This window comes from Cyanistes caeruleus, chromosome 1 (genome assembly GCF_971803275.1).
Source record: "Cyanistes caeruleus chromosome 1, bCyaCae1.hap1.1, whole genome shotgun sequence".
In the NCBI taxonomy this organism is placed as follows: Eukaryota; Metazoa; Chordata; class Aves; order Passeriformes; family Paridae; genus Cyanistes; species Cyanistes caeruleus.
Window position 1 is genome coordinate 111178489 of NC_141701.1, and position 27868 is coordinate 111206356.

The following is a 27868-nucleotide window of genomic DNA, read 5'->3' on the forward strand; positions in this document are numbered from 1 at the left end:
CATCCTGACTCTGTTTTCTTTTTGATTCTGTTCTATGTAGTGAGATTTTTATTTTTTCTCCTTCTTCCAGGTACTGCATTTCTACTGTGATACCTGTTCTGTCCCCATATGTCGGGAATGTACCATGGGACGACATGTGGGTCACAGCTTTATCTACCTCCAAGATGCCCTACAGGACTCCAGGACTCTCACCATTCAGCTCCTGGCAGATGCTCAGCAAGGACGACAGGCTATTCAAGTAAGATACTCCCAACTTGTGTACTTTATTTCCCCCTCCTCCTTCTCCCCCCTCTCCCCCCCAGCTTGTCTGTTACAGGGCAAGGTGTCAAGGCAAAAAGCTCTCTGCTTCTGCTGTCAGTCTTCTCACTCCTTCTGTTTTCTCAGATCTCTGACAGAAGTGGCGGTGGAGCTGAAAATAAAAAGTGCTGTTATATGAGTTTTGCATTCTTGCAGCATAATCCTGTCATGTAAATCACAATATATATGAAGCTCTGTACAAATGCTCTTGAGTGTGAAGCATTTCCAGAAAGATCTTGTGTTTGGCAGCGCCAAACCTGGTTTTGTTTTTACAACTGAGACTTTCTTTGAGCATCTTCCTGCCTGTATAGCTTCTAGCACTCTGCCTACCTTTGACTCCTGTTATGTCTTCAGTGTTGCCACCAAATAGAAAATACTAATGAGTTGCTGGATTGGTGTGAAATTCCTTAACCTGCATGCTTAGAGGATCTAGAGCTATCTCCATGTGAGGATTGCTCTGCACACAGAGATGCACACTCTGCCTATCACTGTGTTCTACCTCAGCTGTATTTTATAGCTATATAATTATATATTTATTAATACCTGGCAAGGGCTGGAAAGAAGGTAGCACAATGCTCCAAACCAGAGAAGGCATTTTCATAGGGAATTAAACTGCTGTGATATGTAGAATTACTTACTTTTACTGAATAATACCTAATGGTAGGTTTGATATTATATTAGTAGTAGCTTTGTCTATAGGGAGACTCTGGATAGGGAGTTAACTTACTTTCCAAATTGGGTGAGCTTCCCTGGCATGTGCAAGGTACAAACAATAATTAAAACAAGCCAAAGCTCATTGTCATCCTTTTGCTGCTTGTTTCTAGTAAATGAGGGAATTAAGCTTGTTCGGTGAAACAAGAGCGACTAATTGGTCTCTCATTAAGTCTTTGCACCAGTGGAATGATAATAGTTTATGTTGGTATAGATAATAGTCAGTTGTTGACATTTCCTTCAACTTCTGATGTTAACTTGTTGCACCAGCACAGTAAACAAGTTTTTGGCACTGGATGGCTAACTTTACACTCCAGCTTCAGGCAGAATCCTGGAAAACATAGCGTCTTCCAAGATCTGTTTTAAACTGGGTTACAAAGCTCTTCAGCAGTATCCATACTGAAATGTTTCACACATCCCCAAAATGACAAGAAGGAAGGAATGATACTACTTTAAAGACCATCACTGGTGCGGTGTTCTGATTTCTCCAGGCTGTCCTAGACAAGGGCTTGCCTGTTAGTAATTAAATTATTGCTTTTGACCTCCAGGGCTCTTAATCATCTAACTGGTACAGCTAAATCATGTAAGGACTGTTTTTTGGAATAGAAACTAGCAGGAGATCATGGAACACCACTCTGCTACTATTGCATAAATGCTTTTGTGTCTGATTTTCTTCCCAGTGAGTTTACTTTGCTCATTCCTCCCTTATCTTTTTTTTGGCTTTTATGCTGAAGGCTCCTGCCACTGTAATGAGCTGATTGTTACTTGATGGTGCAGGTAAAAGTTACGTGGTTCTGGCTATACTCATGTATCTTGAGCAAGCAATTCTACTGAACTTAGCTCATGCAGCTTTGCCCTGGTCTGGCTACAGCCCATCCAGGTTAAGAGGCTGTCTTGGAAGTACTAGCTGAGCAGCTTGTGTAAAAGATCTGTAAAATGAGACATGCTTTCAAGAACTGAGCTGTGTCATTAATTTAATGGCGTTTTTAATCTGGACTACTGCATAGAAGAAGAGCAGTGAGCACACAGATCAGTGATAAAGTTACCAGGGTGGAAATCTTAGTGTGCGTGTGCAGGAATAGGAAAATTGTTCAGTCCAAGGCGGCTACTCCAACATCAGCAGCAGCCAGAAGAGCATGTGATACTGTTAAAAGCAGAGGTGCTCAACTCAAAAGTTTCCATGGAGCAGAGCTCTCCTTGTTCTTGGGACAATATGGCTGTGAAGCTATATGTTTATCCAAGGGAGGAGACAGCTTGTCAGCATGAATTCAAAACAAACTCTAAAATAAGTAGTCTCTAAATTAAAAGAAATTGGCTTGAGTGGTTTTGTTAAAAGTATAGAAATAGTCAACAGAGAATTGAATGCCAGTACAAGCTGTAATATGAGGAACACATGACTGGAGCTCTAAGAGGCTTGAAAAGTAATACGTGGTAGTAACACTTCTTAGTGGGACTGATACATACTGCTGTTCCATAAACTCTTTCTTAATAGGCTCTGAAAGTGATGGCTCCCCTGATAGGAGACACTGAGGATGGATGAGGAGGGGTAGTTGGGAGTAAATGGGAAAAGGTGGAATTTGAAGGGCATTACAGGAGAGAGGAAATCAAGCCATGAGTCAGCTGGCTGGAGAGTATCTGGTTAACCAAAGTTGAAGGCTTTTAGGAAGAAATGTTTATTTAAGCTCTTCCTGTGGCTTTGGAGGAAAGATTGTTTTTCAGACTTAAAAAAAAAAATCCTGTGAGTTGGGATACATTTCAACCTCTTGATCCACTGAAGCCTGATGTAGTCTGTCACTCCAGAAGAGTCCAAACCTCACTTTTCAAGGAAGTGGAAGTCCTCTGTAACAAAGAGCGAGCCTGAGAGCAAGAAGCTTGCTTGTTTTTCCTGAGTGAAATTTCTGCAGCAATGGAAGGCTTTCCATGCTTCCTTGTGCTATGAGGTCCTGGCCTGCATTCCTAAGCCTGTCTCTAACATGAGGACTGGTGCCTGTGGGGTGAACTGATCCAGCTGAAAGGGAAGCCTTTCTGTGGGTTTACTTTTTGGCTGGGTCAGCCCCCTGGCTGGTTCACTGCAGTGCTGCAAGGACCATTGATGGTGCCAGGGAACGAAGCAGCAACATCCAACTGGGTTGCTGGTAGGACTCTGTCTTATTTCAGCAGAAAGCTATGCTCCTATCTGGGATACTTTTCCAGCCTTTTCAGAGGCTCAGATTGATTCACAGGGTGATATGAAAGCCAAAGTTGACACTGGATAAATGGTGTGGGAGGAATCAGGACTGCTGCCGTTCTATATGGGGAGCGTGTCCCGCTGCCTTGTTTTACCTCATGAAAGTGCACACTTAGCTGTCTTCTTTCAGAATTTTTTCCAAGGACTAGGTCACAAACTGAACGTAAATCTGTTATGGTGAAAGATAGATGGCTTCTTCAAAATGTCACCTTCTTAAAATACATCTATACGTGTGTAACTGTATATATGTATGGATGTATGCATGTAATCTAATGCACTTGCATAACACTAAAGCACTGGGTGCTCGTGTTCATTTAGGGTCAATTTCCAGGTGAACATGTTAAAATCCATTTTAATTTGTTCATCTCAGATGTCTTAAAAAGGGGGTTTATTGGTAAACAAAATGAATTTTTTCTTAGCTGAGGCTATAATTGGTTTTGCTGGGGTGCTTGACCATGCGAGCATCTCACTGCCTGGTGAGACTGGCCATGTGCAGAACACAGTGGGAGCTGCTCTCTTATCTATCCTGAAAGGCTTAGGAGCTTCCCTCCCAAATTTGTGGGGGAAGTGGTATGAAATAGATTAGCACCTTTACAGGGGGTGAGGGGGTACTGTAAGAAGCTGGGCTGGCCAGAGGAGGAAGCTGATCTGTTGCCTGGAGCCTCTGCCCTTCCGTGGGAGCTTCCCTGTGGGTTGCCATATGGATGTGTGCTGCTGGGAGGCCGATACCTGAGAAGGATGGCACTGCTGGGCTGCGAGGGATCATTTTGGGGTTGTCACATTGAGTTAGCTCAGGCAGCCCAGTGCATGGCTTTGAAGTCAGGCTTGCAGGTTTGAGACTCTGAAATGAAGTGTGCTTTTCAAAAGCTGGGATTTATATCAAGAGGCTGAATTTCTTCCTACTTTCAGTCATTGTTTTGTGTGGTATTTCAGTGAGTTCCTCAGTGCAGCACATGAGCAGATGGTTATTGGGGAAGATGGATTTGACATGTGTCACTGTCCAAACTACTGTTCTGCCTAAAACTGTAGGCAAAAAGTCTGTTCTTGCAATACAAACCAAAATGATTGTTTAGATGTATCTGGCATGAGTAAACCTGGCCTCTAGCCTGCCCTCCATCAAAGCTTCTTTTAAAATTATTTTTGTGAGAAACTTCAAGTGAGGATGTTTTAGTGTTTTACACACATTAGACCGAAACCTTTAAATTGGTCCATCTGAGATTTGTGCTATAGCTCCACCAATATTACTGCAAATTCACTGCTAAGCTTCTTAATCCTGGTACCTTTCTCTGCAGTTATGTAGGATCTTCCAGTTAATTTTTCTAGTCTAAGAACATTAGGAAGTTTGTATCCAGTTCTTGATGCTGGAGAAAGCCAACAGATTGTTCTGTCCTGGTTGTTTTATCCTGCTTTGACACAGTGATAAGTAACTGGAAAAGTTCAGTGAAACCAGCCCTCTGTATCTTTTTGTGCCTTCAGGAACTGAAAACAATCCACTTATGGCTGGAACACCTCCCATTTGGTGGAAAAGGGCTACTTTAAGACATACCAAAAAGTTTCCTTCAGGATTTTTTTGTATTTAATGTGCTTTTAAAATCCAGAAAGGAGTTTGTCAGAGAAGAAACATCTCAGCATCAGTTTGCTTCCCTCTGAGTAGGACTAACTTAGTCTTAAATTCCTTAATGGTTAAACAGCAAATTCTACACACTGAGGTAGGAAAGTGTATATTTAATATTCTTTATTCAATACCTGTCATCCATTCAACTCTTCAAATACTGAAGAATTCCTCAGTAGAACCAAAATTTGCTTTTGAATTTGAATTTTCTCTCCAGAGGTTTGCACTTTTATTGGAAAACTTGAGATTGGGAAACTTAAATGTCAGAATTAATGCCTGAAAAATTATACTTCCCTCTCATCTTTGGATGGATGAATGGAATAAAAAAATCCTAAGGACTTTTTCAAATATGTTCATGCAAGCCAGCATTGATGAGTTGCAGTACAAAACCATAAGCAGCCTTAATGTATCTCATGGTGCTGCCACTGTGGTGTGTTGTGCTGCAGTTTGTTCAATTGGATAAATTCCTGGACTGAATTGGTGTGATCTAACATCCTGGCTCAGCATCTGCATTAACAGCCCCTGTTGTTTCCGACCTGAGTTAGCCTCTGTGTGCTGTGTGGACATAACTGTGGACAGACTGGTTTGATTTGAGTATCAGACAGCAGAAACCACACAGTGAGGGCATCAGCACATCTGTCACAGCTTTTCAGTACACAGGCTTTTTAACAGTTTTTCTTTCTCCTGAAGCATTTTATGTTTGTGATCGTTTTTTGGTTTGTTTTTTTTTTTTCTCATTTAAAAAAGCAGAACTAATGAAAACTTGGGAGTCTAGAACATTAAATATTCCATAGGAATATTTAGGTAAACATGAAATCATAGAATTTTTTTTTTTTATAACTTGAGGCTCTAGTTCCTATTGTTCAACAGAAGACAGGAAATGCAAAAAATTACTGAATGCTGCCATTCTACAAAAATGGCAAGTCCTGATTTGGGCACCTCTGTGGTCAGCATGGATATCCAGAAGTATGGCCAAGTTCTATAATGCTACCCTGCTACTTCTGACTCTTGCGGTTGGTTTCTTCATTGGTTCACGTTGTACCATCAGTTGCCATAGCCACTGGAGCAAGATCATCACTGGTTTTTCCCTCAGGTGGTGAAATGTAGATAAAGGGGAGCTCACAGAGATGTCCACCTAAAGGGAGCTTGCAAAGGACACCCACATTCTGATACAACTCTGTTTGCCACCTTTTACTCAAAACTGAAATGTGCTGGTAGCAATAGCTAGTTCTGGGAACGGACAGTGGTCAAATAAGAGATTTTTAGGCTTCAGGCATTAGCTTGAGCCTGTGTGAAACTAAGTCACACAACTTTCTCACCCTGGCCTGGGAAATCATGAGGAGGAATCCAAACAGTCCTTGGAGAAGGAAAACAAGCTTTGCAGGTGTTGTTTGTCTCCTTGTGGTTTACTTGCAAGAAACGGTCGAGGGCTGTTGTTCCCAACCAGTGATGGTGATGTGTTGGTTTGGTGACCAGTGAGAGGTTTTACCTTTTCAGAACTGTCTATAAAAGAAGATCTGGAAGGATAAAACTTGCTCTCTTTTGCAACCCAAGCTAGAGAGTCTGTGTCATCACTTTGCCATTCCTAATACAGTGCTACAGCTTGTGATGGATGTCTGCATTACTTTCCTTCATGCAAACACATTTGTCTGCCTCACTGGAAGCTCTGTCTGCAGTTTCCTTGTGTGGTGGCCCCCTGGAATGTGTCACCTGCACAAAGACGGCTGCTACTTCAGTTTTACTCTTGAGGAATTTGAAGTACCAGTTACAACCCTGAAGTTTACAAGGTACACTGCAAAGTAGTGTTTTACTTGTTTTCACTTGTTTTAACAAACACAAAGCACTGGTGACATCTCTAATAGAATGGGGAGTGGTATTGGCCATCTTTAGAACCCTGAGAAGCCACAGGTGGAGAAGGACAGGTACAAATAGATTATTTACTTATTGGCCAACAGCAGGAAACAGAACAATTGTTTTCCATCTCACATTCAGTAACCCAGCAGAATTCTTGGATAAACACAGGCCTTGTCTTCTGTCTCCTGAGTGTGTGAGCTGGTTGACCATCTAATTCACTAGCACTGGGAAAATTAAGACATGCCATGAGGTGAGAGCATCATAAAAGCTATTTTTCTTTACAAGTGTTTATTGTCAAAAAGATTGCTTGGTGTCTGACCAGAACAAGAAACACTGCTGCTTAACATGCTCCCTAAAAAGTTGACTGCTCCAAGACAAGTTCCACATAGAAAATGCCCACAGGAATGAATTTTCATGGCAGAACTCTGACATCTTACAGTAATCAAAGTGAACAAGGGATTTCCATGTGAAGAAGACTCCCAAAAATAGTGCTTTATGCTTTTGGCTTTTGCTTCAGATATAGATAACTTGCTATTGCTGTTCCCCCTGTCATACCTCTGCTGTTTGATGCTGGTCAGCCTTCCTAGGCTGTTCTAGCTTATTTGGGCAGAGTACAGGACTCTTTGAATTTTACCAAAACTTTATGAATAGCCTGGGTGATATTAGAATCTTAGCACTTTGGGCATCCCCTGTGATCTGAGCTGATCATGCTTGGGCAAGTAAAAGTAAATCCAGATGATGACATGAGTAGACAGCCAGTTGTGCATAACTGGTTCTTATAGCTAAAAGACCACAGCATCCACAGGGAATTACTACTCCTCCTGTTATGATGGAGTTCTTGAAAGGTGGACTCTGGTTTTAGTGGAGATTAATGAGGGAAGTCGGGATTTCTCTTATCTCTAAGGTATAGTAAAGGATAAGTATATACAGATCACAGTTCTAAATGGGTACTAAGTACAAAAAGCAAAAAATAAGTAAATCAAGATTTTTATGATTCCCCAGACATCATTGCTAAAATTGGAATATGAGTGGATGGTTTCCCTGACACTTCTCAAGACGATACCACTTCCTCTTTGCAAGAGAAGGAAGGTGTTTTGCTGTACTTGATGGGAATCCAGGTCTCTTTTGGAAGAAATGGATGCTTTTCCCATGCAGTAGAGCAACTTCTGTATTTGAATGGCAAAGAGGAGGTAATAGAGGCGCAGAATTGTTATATGTGACCTCTTCTAGCTAGGTCTGCAGCCTCCTGGCTTTTATGAAGGATTTATCCCTGGCCAGTTGTGATTTCATGTCTTCTTTGCTAAATGTTGTAATGAGATTTTCATTTTTTGTCAAATTTGCCTGCCAGAAGTTTTGTGAGAGGGCAGGGCAGCCTCCAGTGGGACTGGGGTATGTAGGCTGTCTATGAGTTTGAAGACATTCCCTGTTAAAACTGTAGTGAAAGTGACTCTGGGAGCTCTTGAAGGAGGAAGAGCTGAAAGACCTGTTCCTCTTACTGAGCCTTGGTCTGCAGGCTGGCTGTCAAGTAGCACTGCTGTTTTCCTCTGACAGTTTGCAGGAGAATTCTTTGGAGTAAAAATAGAAATGTTGTCTTGTTTGATTTTGTCAGTGTTTTCTTCAACTTATCTCTAGAGAGCAATCACCTGGCCAAGTTAGTCTTCATTGTTCTTTCAGGAAAGGATCTCCTGTGTGACCTGGAAGAGTAAGTCTAGTTCAGACTAGTTGTCTTAAAATAACTTACCTGGAATGAAAATGTCCAAGTATATTTAAGATTTTATGTTTTAGCATTTCAGTTCTTGGCATAAACTTAGATGCTGCTGAACTGAGAGTTCAAAAATCCTAATAACTGTTCAGTGAATGATGACAGTGTACTGTCTGACTTTCTAGATGATGCTGGATCACGTTGGGTACTTCATAGATTGTTGCAACAGGTAGTTCTTAGGTTGGTACACCCTCATACACACAGTTAAAATGAGGGTATCTTCCTGAAGGTTCTGAATGTATGGGAAAGCCTTTAAACTCCTTCTTAGCTGATTTCAATGAGCCTGCATTTCTGAATACAAAGAAAGTGTTTCCTACTGTTCAGAGGGAACCTCTGTTCCAGTTTGTGCCCATTGCCTCTGGTCCTGTCACAGGGCACTGCTGGAAAAAGCCTGGCTCTGCCCTCTCAGTGCCCTCCCCTCCAGTGTGCGTATACTTGTAAGAACCCCTCTCTTTTTTAGGCTGAATACTTTCACAGGCCATCATTTTGTTCTAGAATTTTGTCACTAATAAGTTACTATCTTATTAACCTCTTTGAGGGTCACAGGTTGATCTGCTGGTTCACTTTATGACAAAGGGTTGAAAAAACAGCCATTGTTATTGAACCTGTTCCATTGGGAACTGATCCTTCAGATTTGCCTGGTCTTTGTTTTTATGCTCCTTTCTGTAATATTTTGTAAAACTTGGGAGTAGTTTAGGAAGAATTTTTTGAGGAAAACATTTTTAATTTGGGTGGGGGGGGGAAAGAGACATATTCTTTCTGGGTGCATTCTGCAGAATACTACTACAGAATGCTTTTAAAATAGTAACATTGCAAGGTTATATTAGAAATAATTCAGTCTCTACCCAAGGTGTGAATAACTATATGAATGCTTTTTACTGATTTGTTCTTTGTTTTTTCTTTTAAAATTAATTATTTCCATACTCTTTTAGGGGGGCAGCTCAAATGCATTGACACACAGTCTGTTCCCTACAGTGTCATTTTTCACTTGAAGTGCACCCATCACACAACAGCAGTCTGAACCATTTTGAGGGGGTAGATAAACCGGGTTTTCTACATGGAAGAAAACATGAGTATGAATTTCTGTGCAAGTCTCTTGTTCACCATATTAGCTGCTTGCTGGAATTGCACGGGGAATTTAGTGCTGTGGTGTTAGTGCAAGGCACAATGAAGGTGTAAACTCCATGTAATAGATGTATTTAAGCAATCCCTGTCAGTTTTTAGGCTGAAGTAAATGTGAAATGTGTGAAGGCCTAGTAAGAAACTAAGAGTTGTCACTTTACGCCTTTACCTGCAAGCATAGTGAAATGCAACCAGCAGTCCCCTGACACATTTTTTTATTGGTTTGGTCAAGCCTTAAATGTGTTTGTCTTTGTTTCTCCCCAGCTGAGTATTGAACAGGCCCAGGCTGTGGCAGAGCAAGTCGAGATGAAAGCGAAGGTGGTACAGTCTGAAGTCAAAGTAGTGACCACTAGACATAAGAAGGCCTTGGAGGAGCGGGAGTGTGAGCTGCTCTGGAAGGTATGCACCTTTACATTTGTAAGTGCTGACAAGTGCTTTTCAAACTGAAAAAATACTCAAACTGCTGCACAGCCGGATTCTGATATCCGAGGGAAACTGCAGAGGGGCTGGTGGGGTTTTTGCTGGGGCTGCTGGATCCTCAGAGCAGTGCAGCCCCACAGGTGGGCTGGGCACTCCCTCTGCTGGCCCAGCAGCTGCCCCCAGGGGAGATCCCCTCTAAACAATGTCTTCAAAATGTCTTAAATGTGCTGCTCTAGAGTCAGGTACATGGTATATTTGGTTTTCCAATCCACTCCTTATAAAGGACAGGAGCAAAGCTGTAGATCCTATCCTGTCCTTTTTTTGTTTTTAGAAAGGCTAGTAGAAATTCTGTGGGACCAACTTTCCCCCATCCTTAAAAACCTTTACTGTCAATCAAGGTAGCATCCTCCCTCTATTTTTTTTTTAAACTAGTATAACAAAAGAGTGCTCTCCAGCAAGAGTACCTTCACAATTCTGAACTGATGGGCTCATTTCAGCCACAATGCATGTGTTGTGTTTTGAGAGGAGGAAAGGATGTAACAGGCAAGTTTCTTATTCCAGAAAAGTAATTCAGTGGTCACCTGCAAGCAAAGATTTGTTTTCTTTTGTAAGTGTCAATGGCAAGATTAAAATAGCACTTTATATAGTTAGTGTACTTTGAATGCTGCTTTTTTGAGGATTTGGATTGAGGGAGATGAGTTCATTTTCACTGTTAACCTTCTGCAGGAAGCGTGGTGGCTTTCTCTTCTAAGGTATTCCTAGTGCAAGAGGAGTAAGATCTGCCCCTAAGCTCTTTTTATCCTATGGTGCTGCACAAATGCACTTTGTTGGAATATCTGCACTGAGAGCAAGTTCTCTTCAAGTTGAAAAATGTTATTTTAAGAAGGAAATGTGGTGGTTAATTATTTTAGCAAAATAAAAACTCAGCTATCAAGCTTTTGTGTCAAGCATGCTATTAAACAATTTTGTATACCAGAGCTGAATCTAGGGATTAAGCTGAGACCTAAGATCAGTAATTTGCCTTGGACAACTATTGGAAGAAGCATCTCCAATTTTTTTTTTTTACAGTCTGGTAAAACCTACATCACTCAACTTATAGGAAGTTTGTACATATGTTATCTAGTCAGTGTCCAACCAAGGAGTCTTCAGACATTGAGTCTTCCTTCACTAAAATGCATTCCAGGTGTTGTTCTGTGGCCAAAAAGGTATTCAGACATCAGGGAGATGTACCTCTGCAACAATAAATCAAAGACATGTTCTATTAGTTTTATGAAGCAGGTGTCTTTGCCAGGTGTTCAGAAGTGGTTTTTCACAAGTAAATTTAGACACAGGCTTATATAGACGAGTTAGAAAACAGACATTTTTGCACCAACTTCAGTCCTTCAGGCAGGGGCTGGCAGCAACCTTCTGTGTTATTTGAAGTGACATTTACAAAGCATCCTGTTTTAAAGCACAAGCTCAGCATGACTGCCACTGTTTACAAGAAAATATTAAATTAATTGGACCCTAAAAATCCCTGGAGATAGATGTCTGGTATTATCCAGTCACACAAAAACAGTTCTGGCAGGCAGGGGAATGACATGGACAGGAGCCCACACACATTAGCTGATGCTGACTCCCAGCCTCAGCTCAGTTGGACAGCAACCCACCCTCTGAAACTGGTCTCAGCTCTGGTTAGTGAAGCCTCAGCCTCTGCTCTTCTTGAGAGGCTGCAATAACTTCTGCCCTCCCCGGGGGCTGAGTGAGATGTGCATCAGGATGATCTGTCAAAAACCTTGCTACTAGAAAACAGAATAGCCTTTGAGGAAGCAAGTAATTGCCGGTAAGCAAGCGATTCTCGCTTTCAAATGTCACTCTGATGCAGCAGATCTGCAAAGTAGGAATGTATGGTTTTGCCTGGAGGGTAGGAGAGGCTAATAATCCTAAATTTGGGTAAGTAATTATTTCCCTTGTTTCTTCTTGTCTACATCATTTTTAGAGGTTTGTTCCTCAGCCGTGTTTAGCTTACAACTGTCCAACTGGCATTTATGTAGCAGGGAGACTGATGGAAATCTGTGTTGTGGTCTGTCTTTCCTGATGAAAGTGTGCTTTTCTCTCCCCCATTTCCCACAAGGTGGAAAAGATTCGCCAAGTCAAGGCCAAGTCACTCTACTTGCAAGTTGAAAAGTTGCGTCAGAACCTGAACAAGCTGGATAACACCATTAGTGCTGTCCAGCAGGTCCTGGAGGAGGGTCGTACCATGGATATTCTTCTGGCTCGGGACCGCATGCTGGCTCAGGTGCAGGAGCTGAAGAACGTCAGAGGCCTTCTCCAGCCACAGGAAGACGACAGGATCATGTTCACCCCCCCTGACCAGGCATTGTATATGGCCATTAAATCAATGGGCTTTGTCAGCAGTGGGGCTTTCGCTCCCTTGACCAAAGCCACGGGGGAAGGTCTCAAGCGTGCGCTGCAGGGCAAGGTGGCCTCGTTCACCGTGATGGGCTACGACCACGACGGGGAGCCTCGCCTTTCAGGGGGTGACATGATCTCTGCAGTGGTCATGGGCCCAGATGGAAACCTTTTCGGGGCGGACGTCAGCGATCAGCAGAACGGGACCTACCTGGTCAGCTACCGTCCGCAGCTGGAGGGAGAGCACCTGGTGTCCGTGATGATGTGCAACCAACACATCGAGAACAGCCCCTTCAAAGTGGTGGTGAAGTCCGGGCGCAGCTACATCGGCATCGGGCTGCCGGGGCTGTCCTTCGGCAGCGAGGGAGACAGCGACGGCAAGCTCTGCCGCCCCTGGGGGGTCAGTGTTGACAAAGAAGGCTTCATCATCGTCGCCGACCGCAGTAACAACCGCATCCAGGTGTTCAAGCCGTGCGGGACCTTCCATCACAAGTTTGGCACGCTGGGCTCCCGGCCGGGCCAGTTCGATCGCCCTGCCGGCGTGGCCTGTGACAGCTCGCGTAGGATCGTCGTGGCCGACAAGGACAATCATCGCATCCAGATCTTCACGTTCGAGGGGCAGTTCATTCTGAAGTTTGGGGAGAAAGGAACGAAGAACGGGCAATTCAATTACCCATGGGATGTGGCTGTCAACGCAGAGGGCAAGATCCTGGTCTCTGACACGAGGAACCATCGCGTTCAGCTGTTCGGGCCCGACGGCGTGTTCCTTAACAAGTACGGCTTCGAAGGGGCACTCTGGAAGCACTTTGATTCCCCCAGAGGTGTGACGTTCAATCACGAGGGCCACTTGGTAGTGACGGACTTCAACAACCATCGGCTCCTGGTCATCCATCCAGATTGCCAGTCGGCACGCTTCCTGGGCTCCGAGGGCACCGGCAACGGCCAGTTCCTGCGCCCGCAGGGAGTGGCGGTGGATCAGGAAGGGCGCATCATCGTGGCCGACTCCAGGAACCACCGGGTGCAGATATTCGAGTCCAATGGTAGCTTTTTATGCAAGTTTGGCACTCAGGGAAGCGGCTTTGGTCAGATGGACCGTCCTTCAGGTATAGCTGTCACCCCTGATGGCATGATTGTTGTGGTCGACTTTGGAAACAATCGAATTCTCGTCTTCTAATCTGTGTTTGAATTAGGAAGAAACTGTCTCAGGGAAATTCTTCTAAGAGAAAATGAAAAAATACAACGTTAATTCAAACCTACCTCATCTTTAATTTTTTTACAGATGAATGTACTTACCTTTTCTGCAGGGAGTGAGCCTGTAAAATTGAATTCTATCTACCTCATTGTCCTCCCTTCCCTCCCCGGTTTCTTGCTCCCTCCCTTATCCCCACATACTCATAGTTCAGAACGTTTTACCTCTTTCCCCGTGATGGGGTTTCATGCACAAACAAGTGTTGCTGTGCACATTAGGTGGTTTGTGTGGTGAGTTCTGTTAGACTAAGCCAAGAAAGGCGCTATGTAACTTTTTAAATGGAGAAAATGGTAGTAGGTGTTCGTAGAGAATTTGTGTTCTTGACCATTCTGCAGTTCTGTGGGTGGGGACATGGGAGGGAGGGACATTTGTTGGATTTGGTTTGTGCTTTTTTGTTTTTTGGGGTTTTGGTTTGGTTTTTTTTTTGTTTTGTTTTGTTTTTTTTTTTAATTGCTGCTGCAGCAGAGAACTTTTTCCTGTTCTCCTTTTTATACCTCAGTGTGTTTGATTTACTGGCGAGCACAGCATCTTGTTCCCAAACAACTTTGAACGTTTTATGAAAGTGAGTGGGATTCACTTGCCAGGAAGAACAAGTTTGCATCTTTTTTGGCATTTCTGTGTATTTTTTTACTGAAACATGGTAATTTAACAGCACAAAGTGAAGCTGATGAAAATGCACAAAAATTCTTTAAGTTTAAACCAAATTGTTCATTTTAGTGGCTTAGTGCAGTCGTTGTAAAGTTCAGATAAAAAGCAAGGCTTCCTTTAATGTATCCTATCATTGAGAATTTAATTTTTACCCCTTTTCACCTGAAAGCTAAATTAGTTTTAAAAAAGTTACTGTTTCTTTTTATCAGTGCCCCCAATCTAGGTAACAGAATAGGTTAGGAGGAGCATTGAAACAGGGAAAATCAAACCCTTTTGATATACTTTCTTGTGAAATGACTTAGTGTTTTTTGCCCCTCCCCATAGAGAAACTTTAAAGGAATAGCATGTGAATTTGTTAGAACAGAAGTGGTACCTTTTTCCAAAAGTAAAAAATAAGCACAGCTTTGGAGATTCAGGGTGTGTTTTGGAGAAGTCAACAATTGTTTTGCTTTGTTTTGGTTTGGTTTTTTTTGTTCAGAGAGGATTGCAATAACTCTATCAGTGACTATTTTTTTTTTTTTTTAATCATTTTCTGGCTTCCCCAAAGAGCTGGACTGAAGATTTTGGAAATATCTACTGTAGCTTTTAGGGTGGGTGGGGTTCAGGATCTCTGGCTACAGATCCGAGTGAAGAGTTACCAGTACCAGCTAAAGGCAAACTGCATCAAGGTGAAACTTTGCTGCTTTTTTTCCCAGGGCAGTACCAAAGAATTCTGTGTAGAATTAACATATATGATCCTTTAAAGCTTGGAGACAGGGGGAAGTTTGCCCTTTCGGGGATATAGAAACAGATATTCTGAGAAGCAGAAACTTTTGGGGAGAATAGAGATCTCTTTAGCAAAACGTGACTTTGAGTCCCTGGAAGGATTTGGTTTAATTCTTCAATTTCTTGCGTTCTGGTTTAGCTGTTCACGCAGATATGGTCTCTACAGACCTGTAGCTTCACCCTCTGGTGTTGGCAAATAAGAATTGTTTGAAGTGGGGAGCAGAGGGCTCTTCTGTCTCTCTGCAATGGAAAAACCTCATGTGTCAGTGCTCCTCTTGGGTTTGGACATGCCATGGGATTTACCTTACTGTTTGCAAGAGAAGATCTCTGAAATGTAAATATGGTCGTTTTCAAAAAGTCTGAAGAGCCTTAACCATCCTGCAAGGAAAGGGTTCCTCTCTCTGCCAGCCACCATGCACAAAAGTGACCTGAGGTTGAAAGGCTCTTCACAAGTTCGTGAGAAATCACAAGGTGCACTTTCCTTCTTGCTGCTTTTCCCCTCCAAGGAGTGTTAACTTTCTGGGTTTTGTAGAACTACCGATGGTGTGTGCAGACAGAGAGAGCTGCCACTTTACAGGAGGCTTAAACTAAAAGACCAGAAAGAGACAAAAAAGATTCATGAGATGGAAAAACCTCTTTCAAAAGAAGGGTGAGGAAAACACCTAATTTAAGTCGGATATAAATCAACTGTGCTGCCTTTCAGTCAAAGCCTCAAGGAAGCAAACTCTTCAAAGCAGTGTGTTTCAGTTAGGCTTAATCTTAGGATGGCATGGTTTAAAAACAGTCTTGAAATGATAATCTTTTATACAGGTGTCTGTCATTAAATTTCTGTGGCCACACAAAATGTGTATGAGAGAGAGCTAGTTTACCTTCAAGTTTTGCAAGTTCTGCCTATGTACACACCTCCCTTCTTGGGGGTGGCCTACAGTTGACAGAAGTTCATGGTTGTCTTGTATTAATCAGCCCAAAAATTATTTGCAGCTAGGGCTGTGAAAATTTATCAGCCTGCAAGATCTAGATACCAAAGAAAACTGGTTTATAAAGCTTTAATGTTTAGTCTGCAGTGTCCTTGCATTTATCCTGTCATGTCTTAATGAAAATGTCAGGTCTCTACATACTTTGACCAGAGTGGCTGACAGTGTTGAAGTGTCCTAGAAATGCTCTTGTGCTTAAATGCTTGTGGGGCTTGCCCTTCTCTGGGGCTAGAAGGGAGTTGTTTTTCCAGGCATTAAAAAAAAAAAAATTTAAAAAATTTAAGTGTGCAGTCAGGATTGTGTTGAATTGGAGGAACTTTTTGCCCCCCTAGCCTGCACTGTGTGGAAGGTGACAGATGCTGAAGTTGCCCTTTGCTGTTTTGAATGGAGCCATTATTGCACAACCCCCCAGCCCAGCTCAGTCAGGAAGAGGAATGACTTGAACTCTTCCTAAGTTGCTGTCTATTTAACTCAGTGGGATTTGCTTGCAAACCGAACCTTGAGTGTTTGACCTCATGTGTTGGGAAGCTTTTTCGTTTCAAAAACACTACTATTTAGCTACCCAAAAGAATTTCTTATCTTTGTAATAGATAGTGCTAAGCACACTTGGTCTCATTGAAAAGTGGTAGTGTAGCTTATAAAATGGAGTGTTTTATATGCAATGACAAAAAAGTAGTGCTAATATACAATGCCAACATCAGATGCCCCATAGAGGCTTATTAAAAAGTAACATACTTAAATGAGATTCAAACCTTGCTCTGCTTTTCCATGCACATTCTCAGGTTAAACCCCAGTATCATAACATACATGCATGCAGAGAGGAAAAGCAAGGCTTGGAAGCTGGATTGCAAACCAAACGAGCATTCAGAGTAACCTTCTTAACTCGGGGAAATGGCCTGGAGAAGGGTGAAGTGAGTGTGTGCCTCTTCGTTGGGGAGCAGCAAATGTGGGGGACAGAGCTGTCTACTCGAACTCCCAAAGGATTTTCTCTATGCCAGGTTAAACCAGTGGCTTTCTGTAAACCTTTTGCTTGACAAAATATTATCAGCAATCAGTGTGGCTGGTTTGGGTGTTCAGCATATAAAGCAATCTCGTCCTTTCTCAGAATTATTTAAGCAGGAGCTTTAGTAGCAAATTGAAGCAGATTCAGTACTTGATAATGCAGGTTCTTCACATAACTCGCTCCTTTCTATTTAGTACCTTTTAAATATAACTTATTTAAGGAAGCCCATAAACCTGAAAATTTTAAAGAAAGCAAGGAAAGGAAGGTAACACCTGAAAACTAATGCATGTTAGGGCCAAACATAATCAGCCTGGGAGGAAGAATAGGTCACTTGGATGTGGCATCCCCTTGGAATTGAAGGAAAGTGGGCCCAGTCTGTTATGTTACAGTTAAACCAAAATTGATTTCTGAAGAGAGCAGGTTTATAGGCTCATCTTGCCATAACTTTGATCAGAAGATTTCTTTGTTCAGTTCTAGTTTGAAAAAAATATTGTGCCAAAGTTTTGTTTATTTTTTAAAGGAGTGTAAGCCAAATGGTGCCAAAAGGTAATAGGGTATTTAAAAGTAGAGATATTTAGACAAACAGTTTGGAACTGTATAAAAAAGGAACACTGGTACTTGCGTTAGACAAATATTGTACCTTTGGTCTTTGAGTCCTTGGGAGTTTGAAACCCAGTTTGCTGTGGTACAAAATGCACAACTAGAGATGCCACTATCTTTTGCTTGAAGTTCTACCTCACTTTGCAGAAGTAAATCATCTACCTCAATTTAGCATCAGACAGGTTTGGGAAATAGTTGAGAATCTGCCTGGGGGAAGGATTCATCCTGCCTGTTGGAAAAGCATTTTAATTGAAACAGAGATACTAAGTGTGTACTATGTGGTGACTGCTTGCTTTTGTTTGCTTTTGTTTTTGCTGCCTGCCTATGGAGATATTAAGCTGCCCTTGCTAGAGAATCTGTAAATAAAACCAAATGTTTAGGCAAACTGGACTGATACCTGAAACACTTTTGTGTTTGTTCTGGTTTCATTACGAGGTATCAAAGTGTAAACTTTTGTTCAGTATTATGACACTACTGGCTGACGTGACATACTTCATGTTCATTTGCAGTGTTCTTGTTCTGTGAGACCTTTAGGTCTTCTCTCTACAAGAGAAAAACTTTTATGCATGCCTACCAGTGTGTTCTGCTTGGGAGGACTGGTGTTACGATTGCTGTAAACACAATGCTATACCAAATGCTTGAAGGGAATAAGGTCCTGTTTTTTTTGTTTTATTGACTTGGTGATTGTATTAGTAGCTTGCTTGACTCAATGGGATTTTTTCCACCATGACAAAGCAATCAAGTTCTTATTCCTGGAGGGCAGCTTAGGTTCAGACATACTCAGGAGAGGCAGTTTAAAACCGGTGTCTTGGGATTTTAGGCAAGTTAAGTAGTGACGTGCAACGTACCCCATTTTACCCGTGGATTTAAGTTGCACAAGCACATTTTCAGACTACTCTATTGGAGGAAAAAATAATCCTTTCCCCCCCTCCCCCAGCTCATATTGAGGGGTGGCAGAAGTGGGTACAGGAGACCCCTAGTAACAGTAGGCTGTGTTGGGTTTGGTAAATGTTATGGTGGGAAATGTACATTGATGTCTCTAAGTGATCTTACGGGTTAACAAGCCAGACTGGCATCTTTTTCCATCATTGTTCAACCAATAATGGTTCTAAAAATGCTTTGTGTACCTGCATGGTCTTAGACCTACTATTAATGATTGTATCAACTTACAAACTCAGGTAGATAATTTTTTAAGCTCTTTTCATAGAGCCTTACTGACTGAATGTTAAGTGTCTGTGTACTGATGTAGTTAAGTAACTTCCTTTTGAACTACCAGACTAGTTAAAAAAAAAAAAAAAAGTCTTTTTATAGATTTGTAGAGTACTTTTCAGACAATGTAGTAGATTTTCCTTCAGAGGGAGAGATGTCTGTGTTCTGGTTTTAGTTGGGTTTGTTTTTTTTTTTCTCTCTAAAATGACTAAGAGGTTTTTAACTAGTTTGTAAGGTTTGCTTAGACACCTGAGTTGGTGGGGGTTTCTTACGTCTGTGACTCTTGTTTGTACTGTGCATTACCTGTCATGCCCTGCTCACTTCATGCACAGGTCCTTGGAGGAGTTGAGGGTGTGAAACACATGCCTGCGATTTAACTCAAATAGAAATTGCAAACCTTGAACAAAATGAAGCTCAGCCCCATGAATGAAACCAATGTCAAACATGTTTTTTTTTCCCTCCTCCTCCCCCCCCCCTTTAATTTGCTGTAGTTGTATGCCCCATCTTACAAAATTTTCACTACTGATTTATAAGTAGCATTGCTCCAGTGCAGGTTTGCATCGGGATCCAGGCTAATCTTGTCCTTCTATGAATGCTGGGCATCTTGAATTGATTTGTTTTCTTGGTTTCCTCTTCCGTTATTTCTTTTCTGTTTTAGTGACTGATCATGCTGCTCTCCTGATAACAATAAAATATCTCAGGAGGACAGACAGTGCTCTGCTTTTAATGAGCTGCTCAGAGCTTTTCTATCTAATTGGGAATGAGGCAGGCTGTGACAAGAATTGCCATGCTCCAAAAAGGGCATCACATTTTGACTTGGGCAAAAAGGCCAAGTAATTTTTACTTGTCAGATGTTGAGTACTGCAGAGAAGAAAGCATGACAGGTTATGTGCAAACTTTTACATAGAATAAGTGAACAAAATGTTAGAACCCTTGTGTTAATGGAGGCTTCTGAATGTATCTTTGTGGTCCATAGGGAAGGCTGAAGGATGTAGCAAGGAGATGATGTATCAGCTACTGGCAGCCTTAAAACAAAGTCAGTGTCTCTCTGGACTTTAAAATGTTCCTATGCAGTTTATTTTATTTTTGTTTAATCAAATAAATGTGAGGTTTTTTTCATGGCAACTCTGTGTGTGTTTGTTTCTGTACTACCAAGAAAAAACCTTCTCTTCTGTCAGGATGCAAAAAAGAAAAAGCCCCTCCTAGTTGTTTGTGCTGTTAGAAAAAGTCCTCATTGTCATGACTGGATGGAGGAAAGAGTTGTGATATTGAACTCACTGCTTAAAACTGCATGCTTTTTTTCCCCAATATCTTGCCAGAAAGTTTCTGGTTTAACTTTTCTAGGTCTGTTTCTAGGTTTCCATTCCTTTACCTTGGCCACTGAAAGAATGGTTCTTCTGCATGACAGTGTAAAGCAAAGCCACCAGAGCATTTAGTAAGTCTCTCTGGCATCTTACAGGGCAGACTGTCAACAAAATTGTGTAAAAGCTGCCCTTTTTCTTCACTTCCTTGGAAAAGGTTTAAAAAGAAATGGTAAGCATAGGAAGATGCTCTTCAAATAAGGTTTGAGAACTAAAGCCACTGACTGAATTCCCAGCATGGCTAGCAGCGGAGGTGAAGTCCAGGCCTGGGAAGTGCTGGCTGCTTTAGCTTTTCTAAGCCAAGATGCCTTCTGGGCCTGTACAGCTGTAGGGCTCTCAGCACCATGCTGTGCTCTATTCATCAAAATCCTTGACCAGGCCATTGCTTTCTTCCTGCTGGAGCAGCTGGCAATATGTCAGAAGCATAGAGATGACTTCAAGTGGGAGGGAGGGAGAAGGCCCTGTGGAGGTGGGGACAAAAACTGCCCAGGTGAGTTTGTCCAGCTTCCTTTGTTACTCTGTATTCCCTTGGCTCCTCTGTGCCCTCTTCCTGAAGACAACTGGAAGCCAGAAGCTCCCTGAACAGCAGGAGATGGCTCAGGGCACTGCTGAATGAGCGCTGTCCTTGCACCGGGGCCGTGGGCAGAGCTAAAGGTTCTGAGCTGAGGAACAGCAGTGGCCATGGCGCAGGAGCGGTCCTGAGGCAGCCGCAAGGATTGTGCTGTGTGGAGGGGGAAAGGGAGTGCACGTCCTTTCTCCTGCTGTGGGAATCTGAGCCGCTGCAGGGGAGATCCTGGAGGTAAGGGGAGAGTGGGGGGAGAGGGACAGGCACCCTTTCCTTCAGAAAGGGCCCAAACCAAACCAAGCGTTATTGGCTTTACTGCTGAGCCTGGGCTGCCCGTGCTCCCCCTTTTTCTACCGAAGCACAGCTCACTGCTTTACTTGACCTTCGCTTTCCGACCAGAGACTAAAAGCGCCTGAGGGAAATGGATTGAAGGGAGAAGCCAGGTCCTTGGCTGCTGCCTCCCTTGATGTGTATTGATATTTACCTTTTGCTTTCTGTTGCTAGCAAAGGATGGGAGCTGAGAGCCGTCGTCACGGCTCCTCCGTGGCTCTGAGCGAGGGCAGCGGGAAAGCGGCGGAGCTGCTCGGGGGCTGAGCCGCCCGAGGGCCGCGGCTCCCGTGTAAATGGCTGCGATAAGATGTGCTGTGCCTTATCTGGGAAACAACTGCATCCTTCACCCAGCCCGGCCACGGCCAGAGCATCTTTTGCATGTGAATGCCCCGCATTCCTGGGGGGGCGGGGAAGAATCTTCTCTGTTCAGGGCCCGGGACCACACAGGGAGCATCTTGAACCTTTTTGTATTTAATCAGTCAATCTACTCTGACCTAAAGGATGTATCAGCTCCCTTTCTTCCTTCTTTCAGAAAGGTGATCGCTACTTACTTTTTCCTTATACTTTTTTTTATCCTTAGTGTTTCTAAATTGTTTGTCCCTACCTGAGGACAAGGGTGCATTGCAGCTCCTGCAGGGATAGAAAAGTTACCAAAAAAGGCAGCTACTGGGTTGTATTCTGAAAGGACTGAAAAGCAGGGCAGGCAGTTCTCTACACGAGACTGGTTTCTTCAAGATGATGGATACAAACCCAGGGCTGTCCTGCTGCCTTTCTCTCCTGGACACATCTACATTCCGTGACACTCATGTTACTGAGAGCAGAAGTGGCAGGACCCAACTCCAAGGTGCTGCTTGGAGAAGCGACCTTCTTGGTGCTGGCTGGAGGTAAAGTACAATGCCAGCAGCACAGTGAGATGAAGTGGTAGCTCAGCTCTACCCTGGTAATTATCAGAATAGCTGAAATGGCACAAAACAGCTCTGGAGGGACTGTGGAAGGAATGCTCTGCTCCTTACTGGGCTCTAATTATCCTATGCCTGCATTAGGTCTCAAGGCAGGATCATTCCTCCCCTCCTGTGGTCACAGTAACCAAAGGGTCTTTGATTATGCTGCCATCTTCCTTTGAGTAAAAGGCAGATTATTATTTTTTTTTAAAGAGAGAGGTATTCCTCTACACTAAAAACTAGATTAAAAAACTGCCACAACTGCCTCCCCCCCAAAAAAAAAAACAGAAAAAAAATCCCCAAACCCTCCCCCCCAAAACAACAAAAAAACACCCCAAACCCAACCTTTTTCTTATAGCCAGGCCCATGCTTCCTCTGTACCTGCACCATTGCACCTTTCTGTTGGGCAAAGGAAAACGAGGGAGGGGGGAAATAAAAAAAGAAAGAAAAAAACCAACAGAAACAGGTTCCCTCCTTGTTGAGGACAAGCATGCTTCGTATGTGTCAAAACAGCAGCCAACACAACAGCTCAACTGCTCCTTCAGCAGGACTTTAGTTCAGGTAAATGGTTCTCTCCACTCACTGCTCTCCCCTCTATTCTCTTCAGAAAGAGCTGAATTACACACTTGGATAACCTTTTTTTTTGTAAATAAACTGCCACTCCCATTCAAAGCAAGTACCAATCTCCCATCATTCATGAAATAACCTTTACAAACAAAGCTTTTGGTTTACATCTTTTATTAAAAATTTACATAAACAAACACACTCCAGCAATTGGGGTATTCAGGTGTCCTAGGTTAAAAAAAATATACAAAATCCCAAGCCCCCACGATCAGGGCAGCAGCAGGTTTAAAGCACAACCTCACTTCCTTTGAACAGTGGTGAAAGCTGGCATCTGAATGGGCTGGATCGAGTGGACTGGCTGGAAAACAGGCTTTTTCCGCATGTCAGATAGTGTTTTCACAGAAGGGAGCAGCTGGTTCCTCTTGATGATCTGCAGTGCCAGCTGCGTGTTACCTACAAGACAAGTTTCAATTAAAAAACCCAAAATACCGTTTTATGACATATGAATTACTGTTCAGGGACAGAGCTGATGAGCCAGCCCTGGGCCCAAGCCAGGGACACCAACAATCCTTCCTCTCCAGTGAAATGCTGGCACAGATAGGAAAAGGCAGTAGACAACAGGAAATTTGAATAAAATAGTTTTGATTGAGTCCACCTATTCTTAGCTGAAGGCATCAAGCTTTTACCTCAGAGCTGGAAGATACCAAAGCACCTTCTAATTTCCCAAAGGTCACCCCTCCTCTCTCCCAGCTGCACAGTGAGGTGTGCTAGATCTCACACAAAATGCTCTCACACAATGAGAGCAATGCAAATGCCAAGGGGATAATAAAACGTGATTTTAAAAGAAGAAATCTGATTTTCAGCTGTATGTGTGGTCCATCAAATAACCACCGATACACATGGAAAACTTACTCTGTTAAAAATTTAACTTGTAAAATTACAGGACAAAAGACACTGAGTTCTGAGGAGAGTATTTCTCCCTCATACTTTCCTTTCTTTGAAGTTTTAGTTTCAGAAGAGATGCACCATTCTGTTGTCATTTATAGGACAAAAACCATCTTTAGCCTCTTTTAGTTATATACTTATAGAAGAGGGTGAGGGATGTAAATCACACTTTCTACTCTCTTCTGCTCTGTACATCTTTGCTGCAGAAATAAAGGTTTCCAAAATTCCAATTTAGAAACATCTTTGTAAGAAAAGCTTTACAGAAGTCTCAATTCGAAATGCAAACGCTCAAATCCTCTGCCTGCCTGCAATGCAACATCACTGAAGGGGAACAGGCACACAGAACATTTCACAACACTTGGATGTGAAGTGCCCCCCAAGGGGCACAGGTCTGCAACCATGACAGCTTCAAACAGCAGCTGCAGGAGTCTGCTCACACTGCAGAATTCAAGTGCAACCTTTCCAGTTTCCCACTATGTAGGGTCCTCCCCTCATACAAAGTGAACCTTCAAAAGAAAGTGTTGTGGAAGAGAGAGGTATCAGCATTACAAGCTTTGCCGCCACACTTGCTACACAGGCCTCGACATAGCTGCTTTGGGAAACTTGAATTGTGGTTGCATTTTAAAGGAGAAAGCTTTTCAAACCTTCTTTATAGGATAAACCTCATCAAAGGTTTTACTGAGCCTATCCAAGACTGCTGACTTCTGCACTAAGATAGAAAACTTCAGCTCAGGAAATCAATGTTTAGGAGGTCTGAAGCTGTAAGAACAGGATGGCAATAAACTATGGAAGTGAAGGTGTTCATACATGGGTCCTGCCTACTCCCCTCCTCCCTTTGTATCCCAAACTAAGGTGACACAAAATTTCCCAACTTACCATTCTGCAATTCAAGATACACTGCCAACAGGATGGCCTCTGGAGGGATCTCTTTGGGGTGGATCAGCGAAGCAGCCTTTATTGAAAGAGGGTAGAGAGAAAAAGTGTTTGAGGGAATGATCCAGCACAAAGAAAGTGCTCCTTGACAAGATTGCTACCACCATCTTAAGTAATGAAACTAAATAACAATTCAACTAAGACCAGATTTTTCAAACTCATACACTCCATTCAGGTTTAAACATGCAAGGAGAGACTGCAAGATTATCTACATAGCAAGATTGTTTCACACTAATTAGCAGGACCATCTGCTGTGTGCTTATGTTCATATGGATATGTATTTCTTGGGCCAGCCTAGCATGGTTTCCTGGTGGGGTAACAGGTGAAGAAAGTAACCTCCACTGCTCCAAAGTTCAGAATACAAAGTTAACAAGGATTGTTCATCAGCTTTCCATGTACAACCATTTTTCATCTACGAAGTAAAATTTATTGTAGATGCAGAGCCTCACTATATTTTACATCCATGGGTGGCCTTGCACTGCTTTGGGCTTTACACAGGTATTACAGAGCCCAAGCACAGACACCTGCCCCATCTTAAGAAGCCTCATGAGGAAAAAGAGCCAGACAACTGCCTTAAGTGGATGAGAGCCTCACAGGATTTGAATCTATTCACATACACAGCTACTGTGGAGTAATTTGGAAGCTGCTGTTTCAGTTTGTAGCTCAACAATGCATGCAAGCAGTCCTCCTGACAGACAGGAGTGGCTGCAAAAAGAGAAATATCATGACTGAAAGAGATGGGTCCCAGCCATGAGAAAGACTGAGTGATGTGACACAGGCTAAGTGGAGACATCATTTTAAAAGCATTACTTGAGAATTCTTGGGACAAGAGGCAGACAAGGAGGATACCTCCAGCAGAATTGCAGTTTGTTCTCACAGCCCTAAAGATAATAGTTCTGATGGTGAGCTATTAAGTGACATGGGAGTAAACCTTCTCTGAATTATAGCAATTACTACTAGACCATTGAAAAGGCCACAAAAAACCCCAAACAAACAAGTAAACTTAGAAAACATGAAAAGGCTTCCCAGCCATCTTCCACTGTTGTGATATGACCTAAGGAAAATAAAAGGCTGCCTTATAGGGGTATTGAACTTTTTACACAAGTAAGAAATTTGGAATTATTTTTGTTTCTAATAGAGATTGGTTCATAAAAACAAAAGAAATCAATCATGTCAGCAGGGTCTGCAAATAAGCCTGGGCTGTGAAGTCACCAGAATTCGCTGTGATGTGAATGGCACTTTGAAGGAAGTACATTTGCCCCTAAAGCTGCCTTGAGATATGTTTTTCATACCTGATGAAGACACTTTCGAGCCTTATCATATTCACTCCTCAAGCAGTAAGCACTTCCAAGGTTAAATAACATCATTGTTCGTGCAGATGTGACCGAACTGGGGTAACACTGTGGTGTCTGCTTGCCAGCTGCAATTAAAAAAAAATAAAATTCTTTTTGTTCTTACACTTTTATTCCAATTGGCCAAGCAAGTTCTCGTACTCTGCTGAATACAGTGTCTGGTACTTACAAGATTCCATTGCCTCATTCTCTCCTTTGTCAGACCCTGCAATGGGGGAAAAAAAACAAAAACAAACAAACACAAACCCATCATGTTCTGTGACCTTTTTTAAAGGTTATTACAAAAATAATATAGATACAAATTTTCTGCTTTCTTCACAGTCTGACATTAAAGAGGGAAAACAGACCAGTTTGTTCAAGAGTTTATGTCATTTAAGACTTCCTATCTCCAGTGTTGTGCTTTTAGATCTGCAGATGAGTACAGTGAAGTTTAAACTGCAGGCATGTCACTGGAATCAGAGCTGCTGTAGACTTCACCATACAGATGGTTCTGAAGTACTTTTCTCTTACAGAATACACACTCCCATCAAGAAGGCTAAGATACAGATTGACTAAGTTCTCCCCACTCCTACATCTCACTAAAGTACACTCCAGTGGTATGACAAAGCCCAGTTTAAAGACCAAAAAGCTGGAAGAGATGGTATAAAACCCAAATGTAACCATAATAGCACATTTAACAAAAGCAGTTTTCAAAAGTTTCTGTCAAACTAGTCAGAATACTACAATATACAGTCCTATTAATGCTACAGAATTAACCCCCTCATAGGAATGACAAACAAGGAAAAGACACACCAAACACAAAGCAGGAACTGAAACCAGGAAAATAGAAACACAACAAAACCACAAACAACACCCTACCCCACCCCTGCAATAACCAACAGGTCTTAAAATAAAATGTCTTCATCATCATTATATTTGTGCCTACAAAGTTACAGCAGGAAGGCAGTTGAAAGCATAACCAGTTATAATGAAGTGTGGATGCATTAACCTTGATCCTGCTCATTTGAAGAGATCCCAAGGGAAACATCAGTGACATTCTCAGGGTTCAAGTGAGTGATGGCATCAGATATTCTGTCTAGAGAGATGAGAGCTTCTGCTGCATACAAATGCCCAAGAAACCTACAACAGCAAAGGGTCAGGGTACAAATGTCAGCACAGCAATTCCCACAGTTTGTTATGTGAGACAAACAATGCAGTTTTTAATGTGAGCACATACGAACTATTACTGGGAACACTTGCATGGAAGATAACTTGCTCATAAGGTATTGTCATAATACCCAGTTCTACCATTTACTGCTTTTAGGCACCGAAGTTATATAAAAAAAATCCACACCTGAATAATGACAATTCATCCATGCACAGGAGTTGCCATTCCACAGAGAAAGTACCTTGGTGGGGCTTCATTCACAGAATTAAGAAAAGCCACCCCAGAATATGGATATATCTACAATTTAAAGTGTCATATTATTTTACATTCAATAAAAATAAAGTACCTATTTTCCTGGGACCAAGATACACACCTCTTTGTCTTTGCAAAACACCAGTTTAGCAATTTCCTTCATTACCTAACAGTAACACAAAATTATGTGTTACCTTGCACACTCCTCAAAGATCTTGCTAATACAATGACTGTGCAAAAGGATGAGTTCCTGCAGTACCATGAAGAACAGAAGCCAAAGAATTGAATTGGCATGGACCAGTTTAGAACATGGTGCCAGCATATAAAAATAAGCACGTTACCTTGCCTTCCACAAGTACGTTACTAGTTTTGAAAAATATTACTGCTGTAAAAACCTCTATACTCTATACTTTATCCTGTGCATTAAGTGCACAGTGTCAGAAGGATAGGAATGAAGTTGCCTTTTTAGAATTTGTAGAGCTGTATGAGAACTGGTGGGTAAAAAAAGAATGCACTTTGAATATCCTTCAAAAAAAATACAGTGCCAAATGAGAGGTGAACAAGAGAAACTGAAGAATGGAACCTATATAAGCAGCAGTAGCAGGTGACGTGACAGCCCTGCACATACAAGATC

At 42.3% G+C, this 27868-nt stretch overlaps 2 protein-coding genes across 5 annotated transcripts in view; one reads left to right on the forward strand and one right to left on the reverse strand.

The window, feature by feature from the left end:
* Positions 1-19969, forward strand: part of TRIM71 (tripartite motif containing 71) — a 61351-nt gene extending 41382 nt beyond the window's left edge. The window contains exons 3-5 of the mRNA XM_086850316.1: positions 71-238; positions 9850-9984; positions 12119-19969. Coding sequence (XP_086706442.1) covers positions 71-238; positions 9850-9984; positions 12119-13570 — 1755 coding nt within the window. The 3' untranslated portion in view covers positions 13571-19969. The remainder of the gene's footprint in view (positions 1-70; positions 239-9849; positions 9985-12118) is intronic.
* Positions 19970-22762: 2793 nt separating this feature from the next.
* Positions 22763-27868, reverse strand: part of CNOT10 (CCR4-NOT transcription complex subunit 10) — a 32346-nt gene continuing 27240 nt past the window's right edge. For all 4 annotated transcript variants that reach the window (XM_086850379.1, XM_086850384.1, XM_086850380.1 and 1 more), the window contains 5 exons: positions 26824-26954; positions 26005-26040; positions 25776-25903; positions 24427-24502; positions 22763-23058 (listed from right to left, as the gene is read on the reverse strand). In XM_086850379.1, coding sequence (XP_086706505.1) covers positions 22904-23058; positions 24427-24502; positions 25776-25903; positions 26005-26040; positions 26824-26954 — 526 coding nt within the window. In that variant the 3' untranslated portion in view covers positions 22763-22903. The remainder of the gene's footprint in view (positions 23059-24426; positions 24503-25775; positions 25904-26004; positions 26041-26823; positions 26955-27868) is intronic.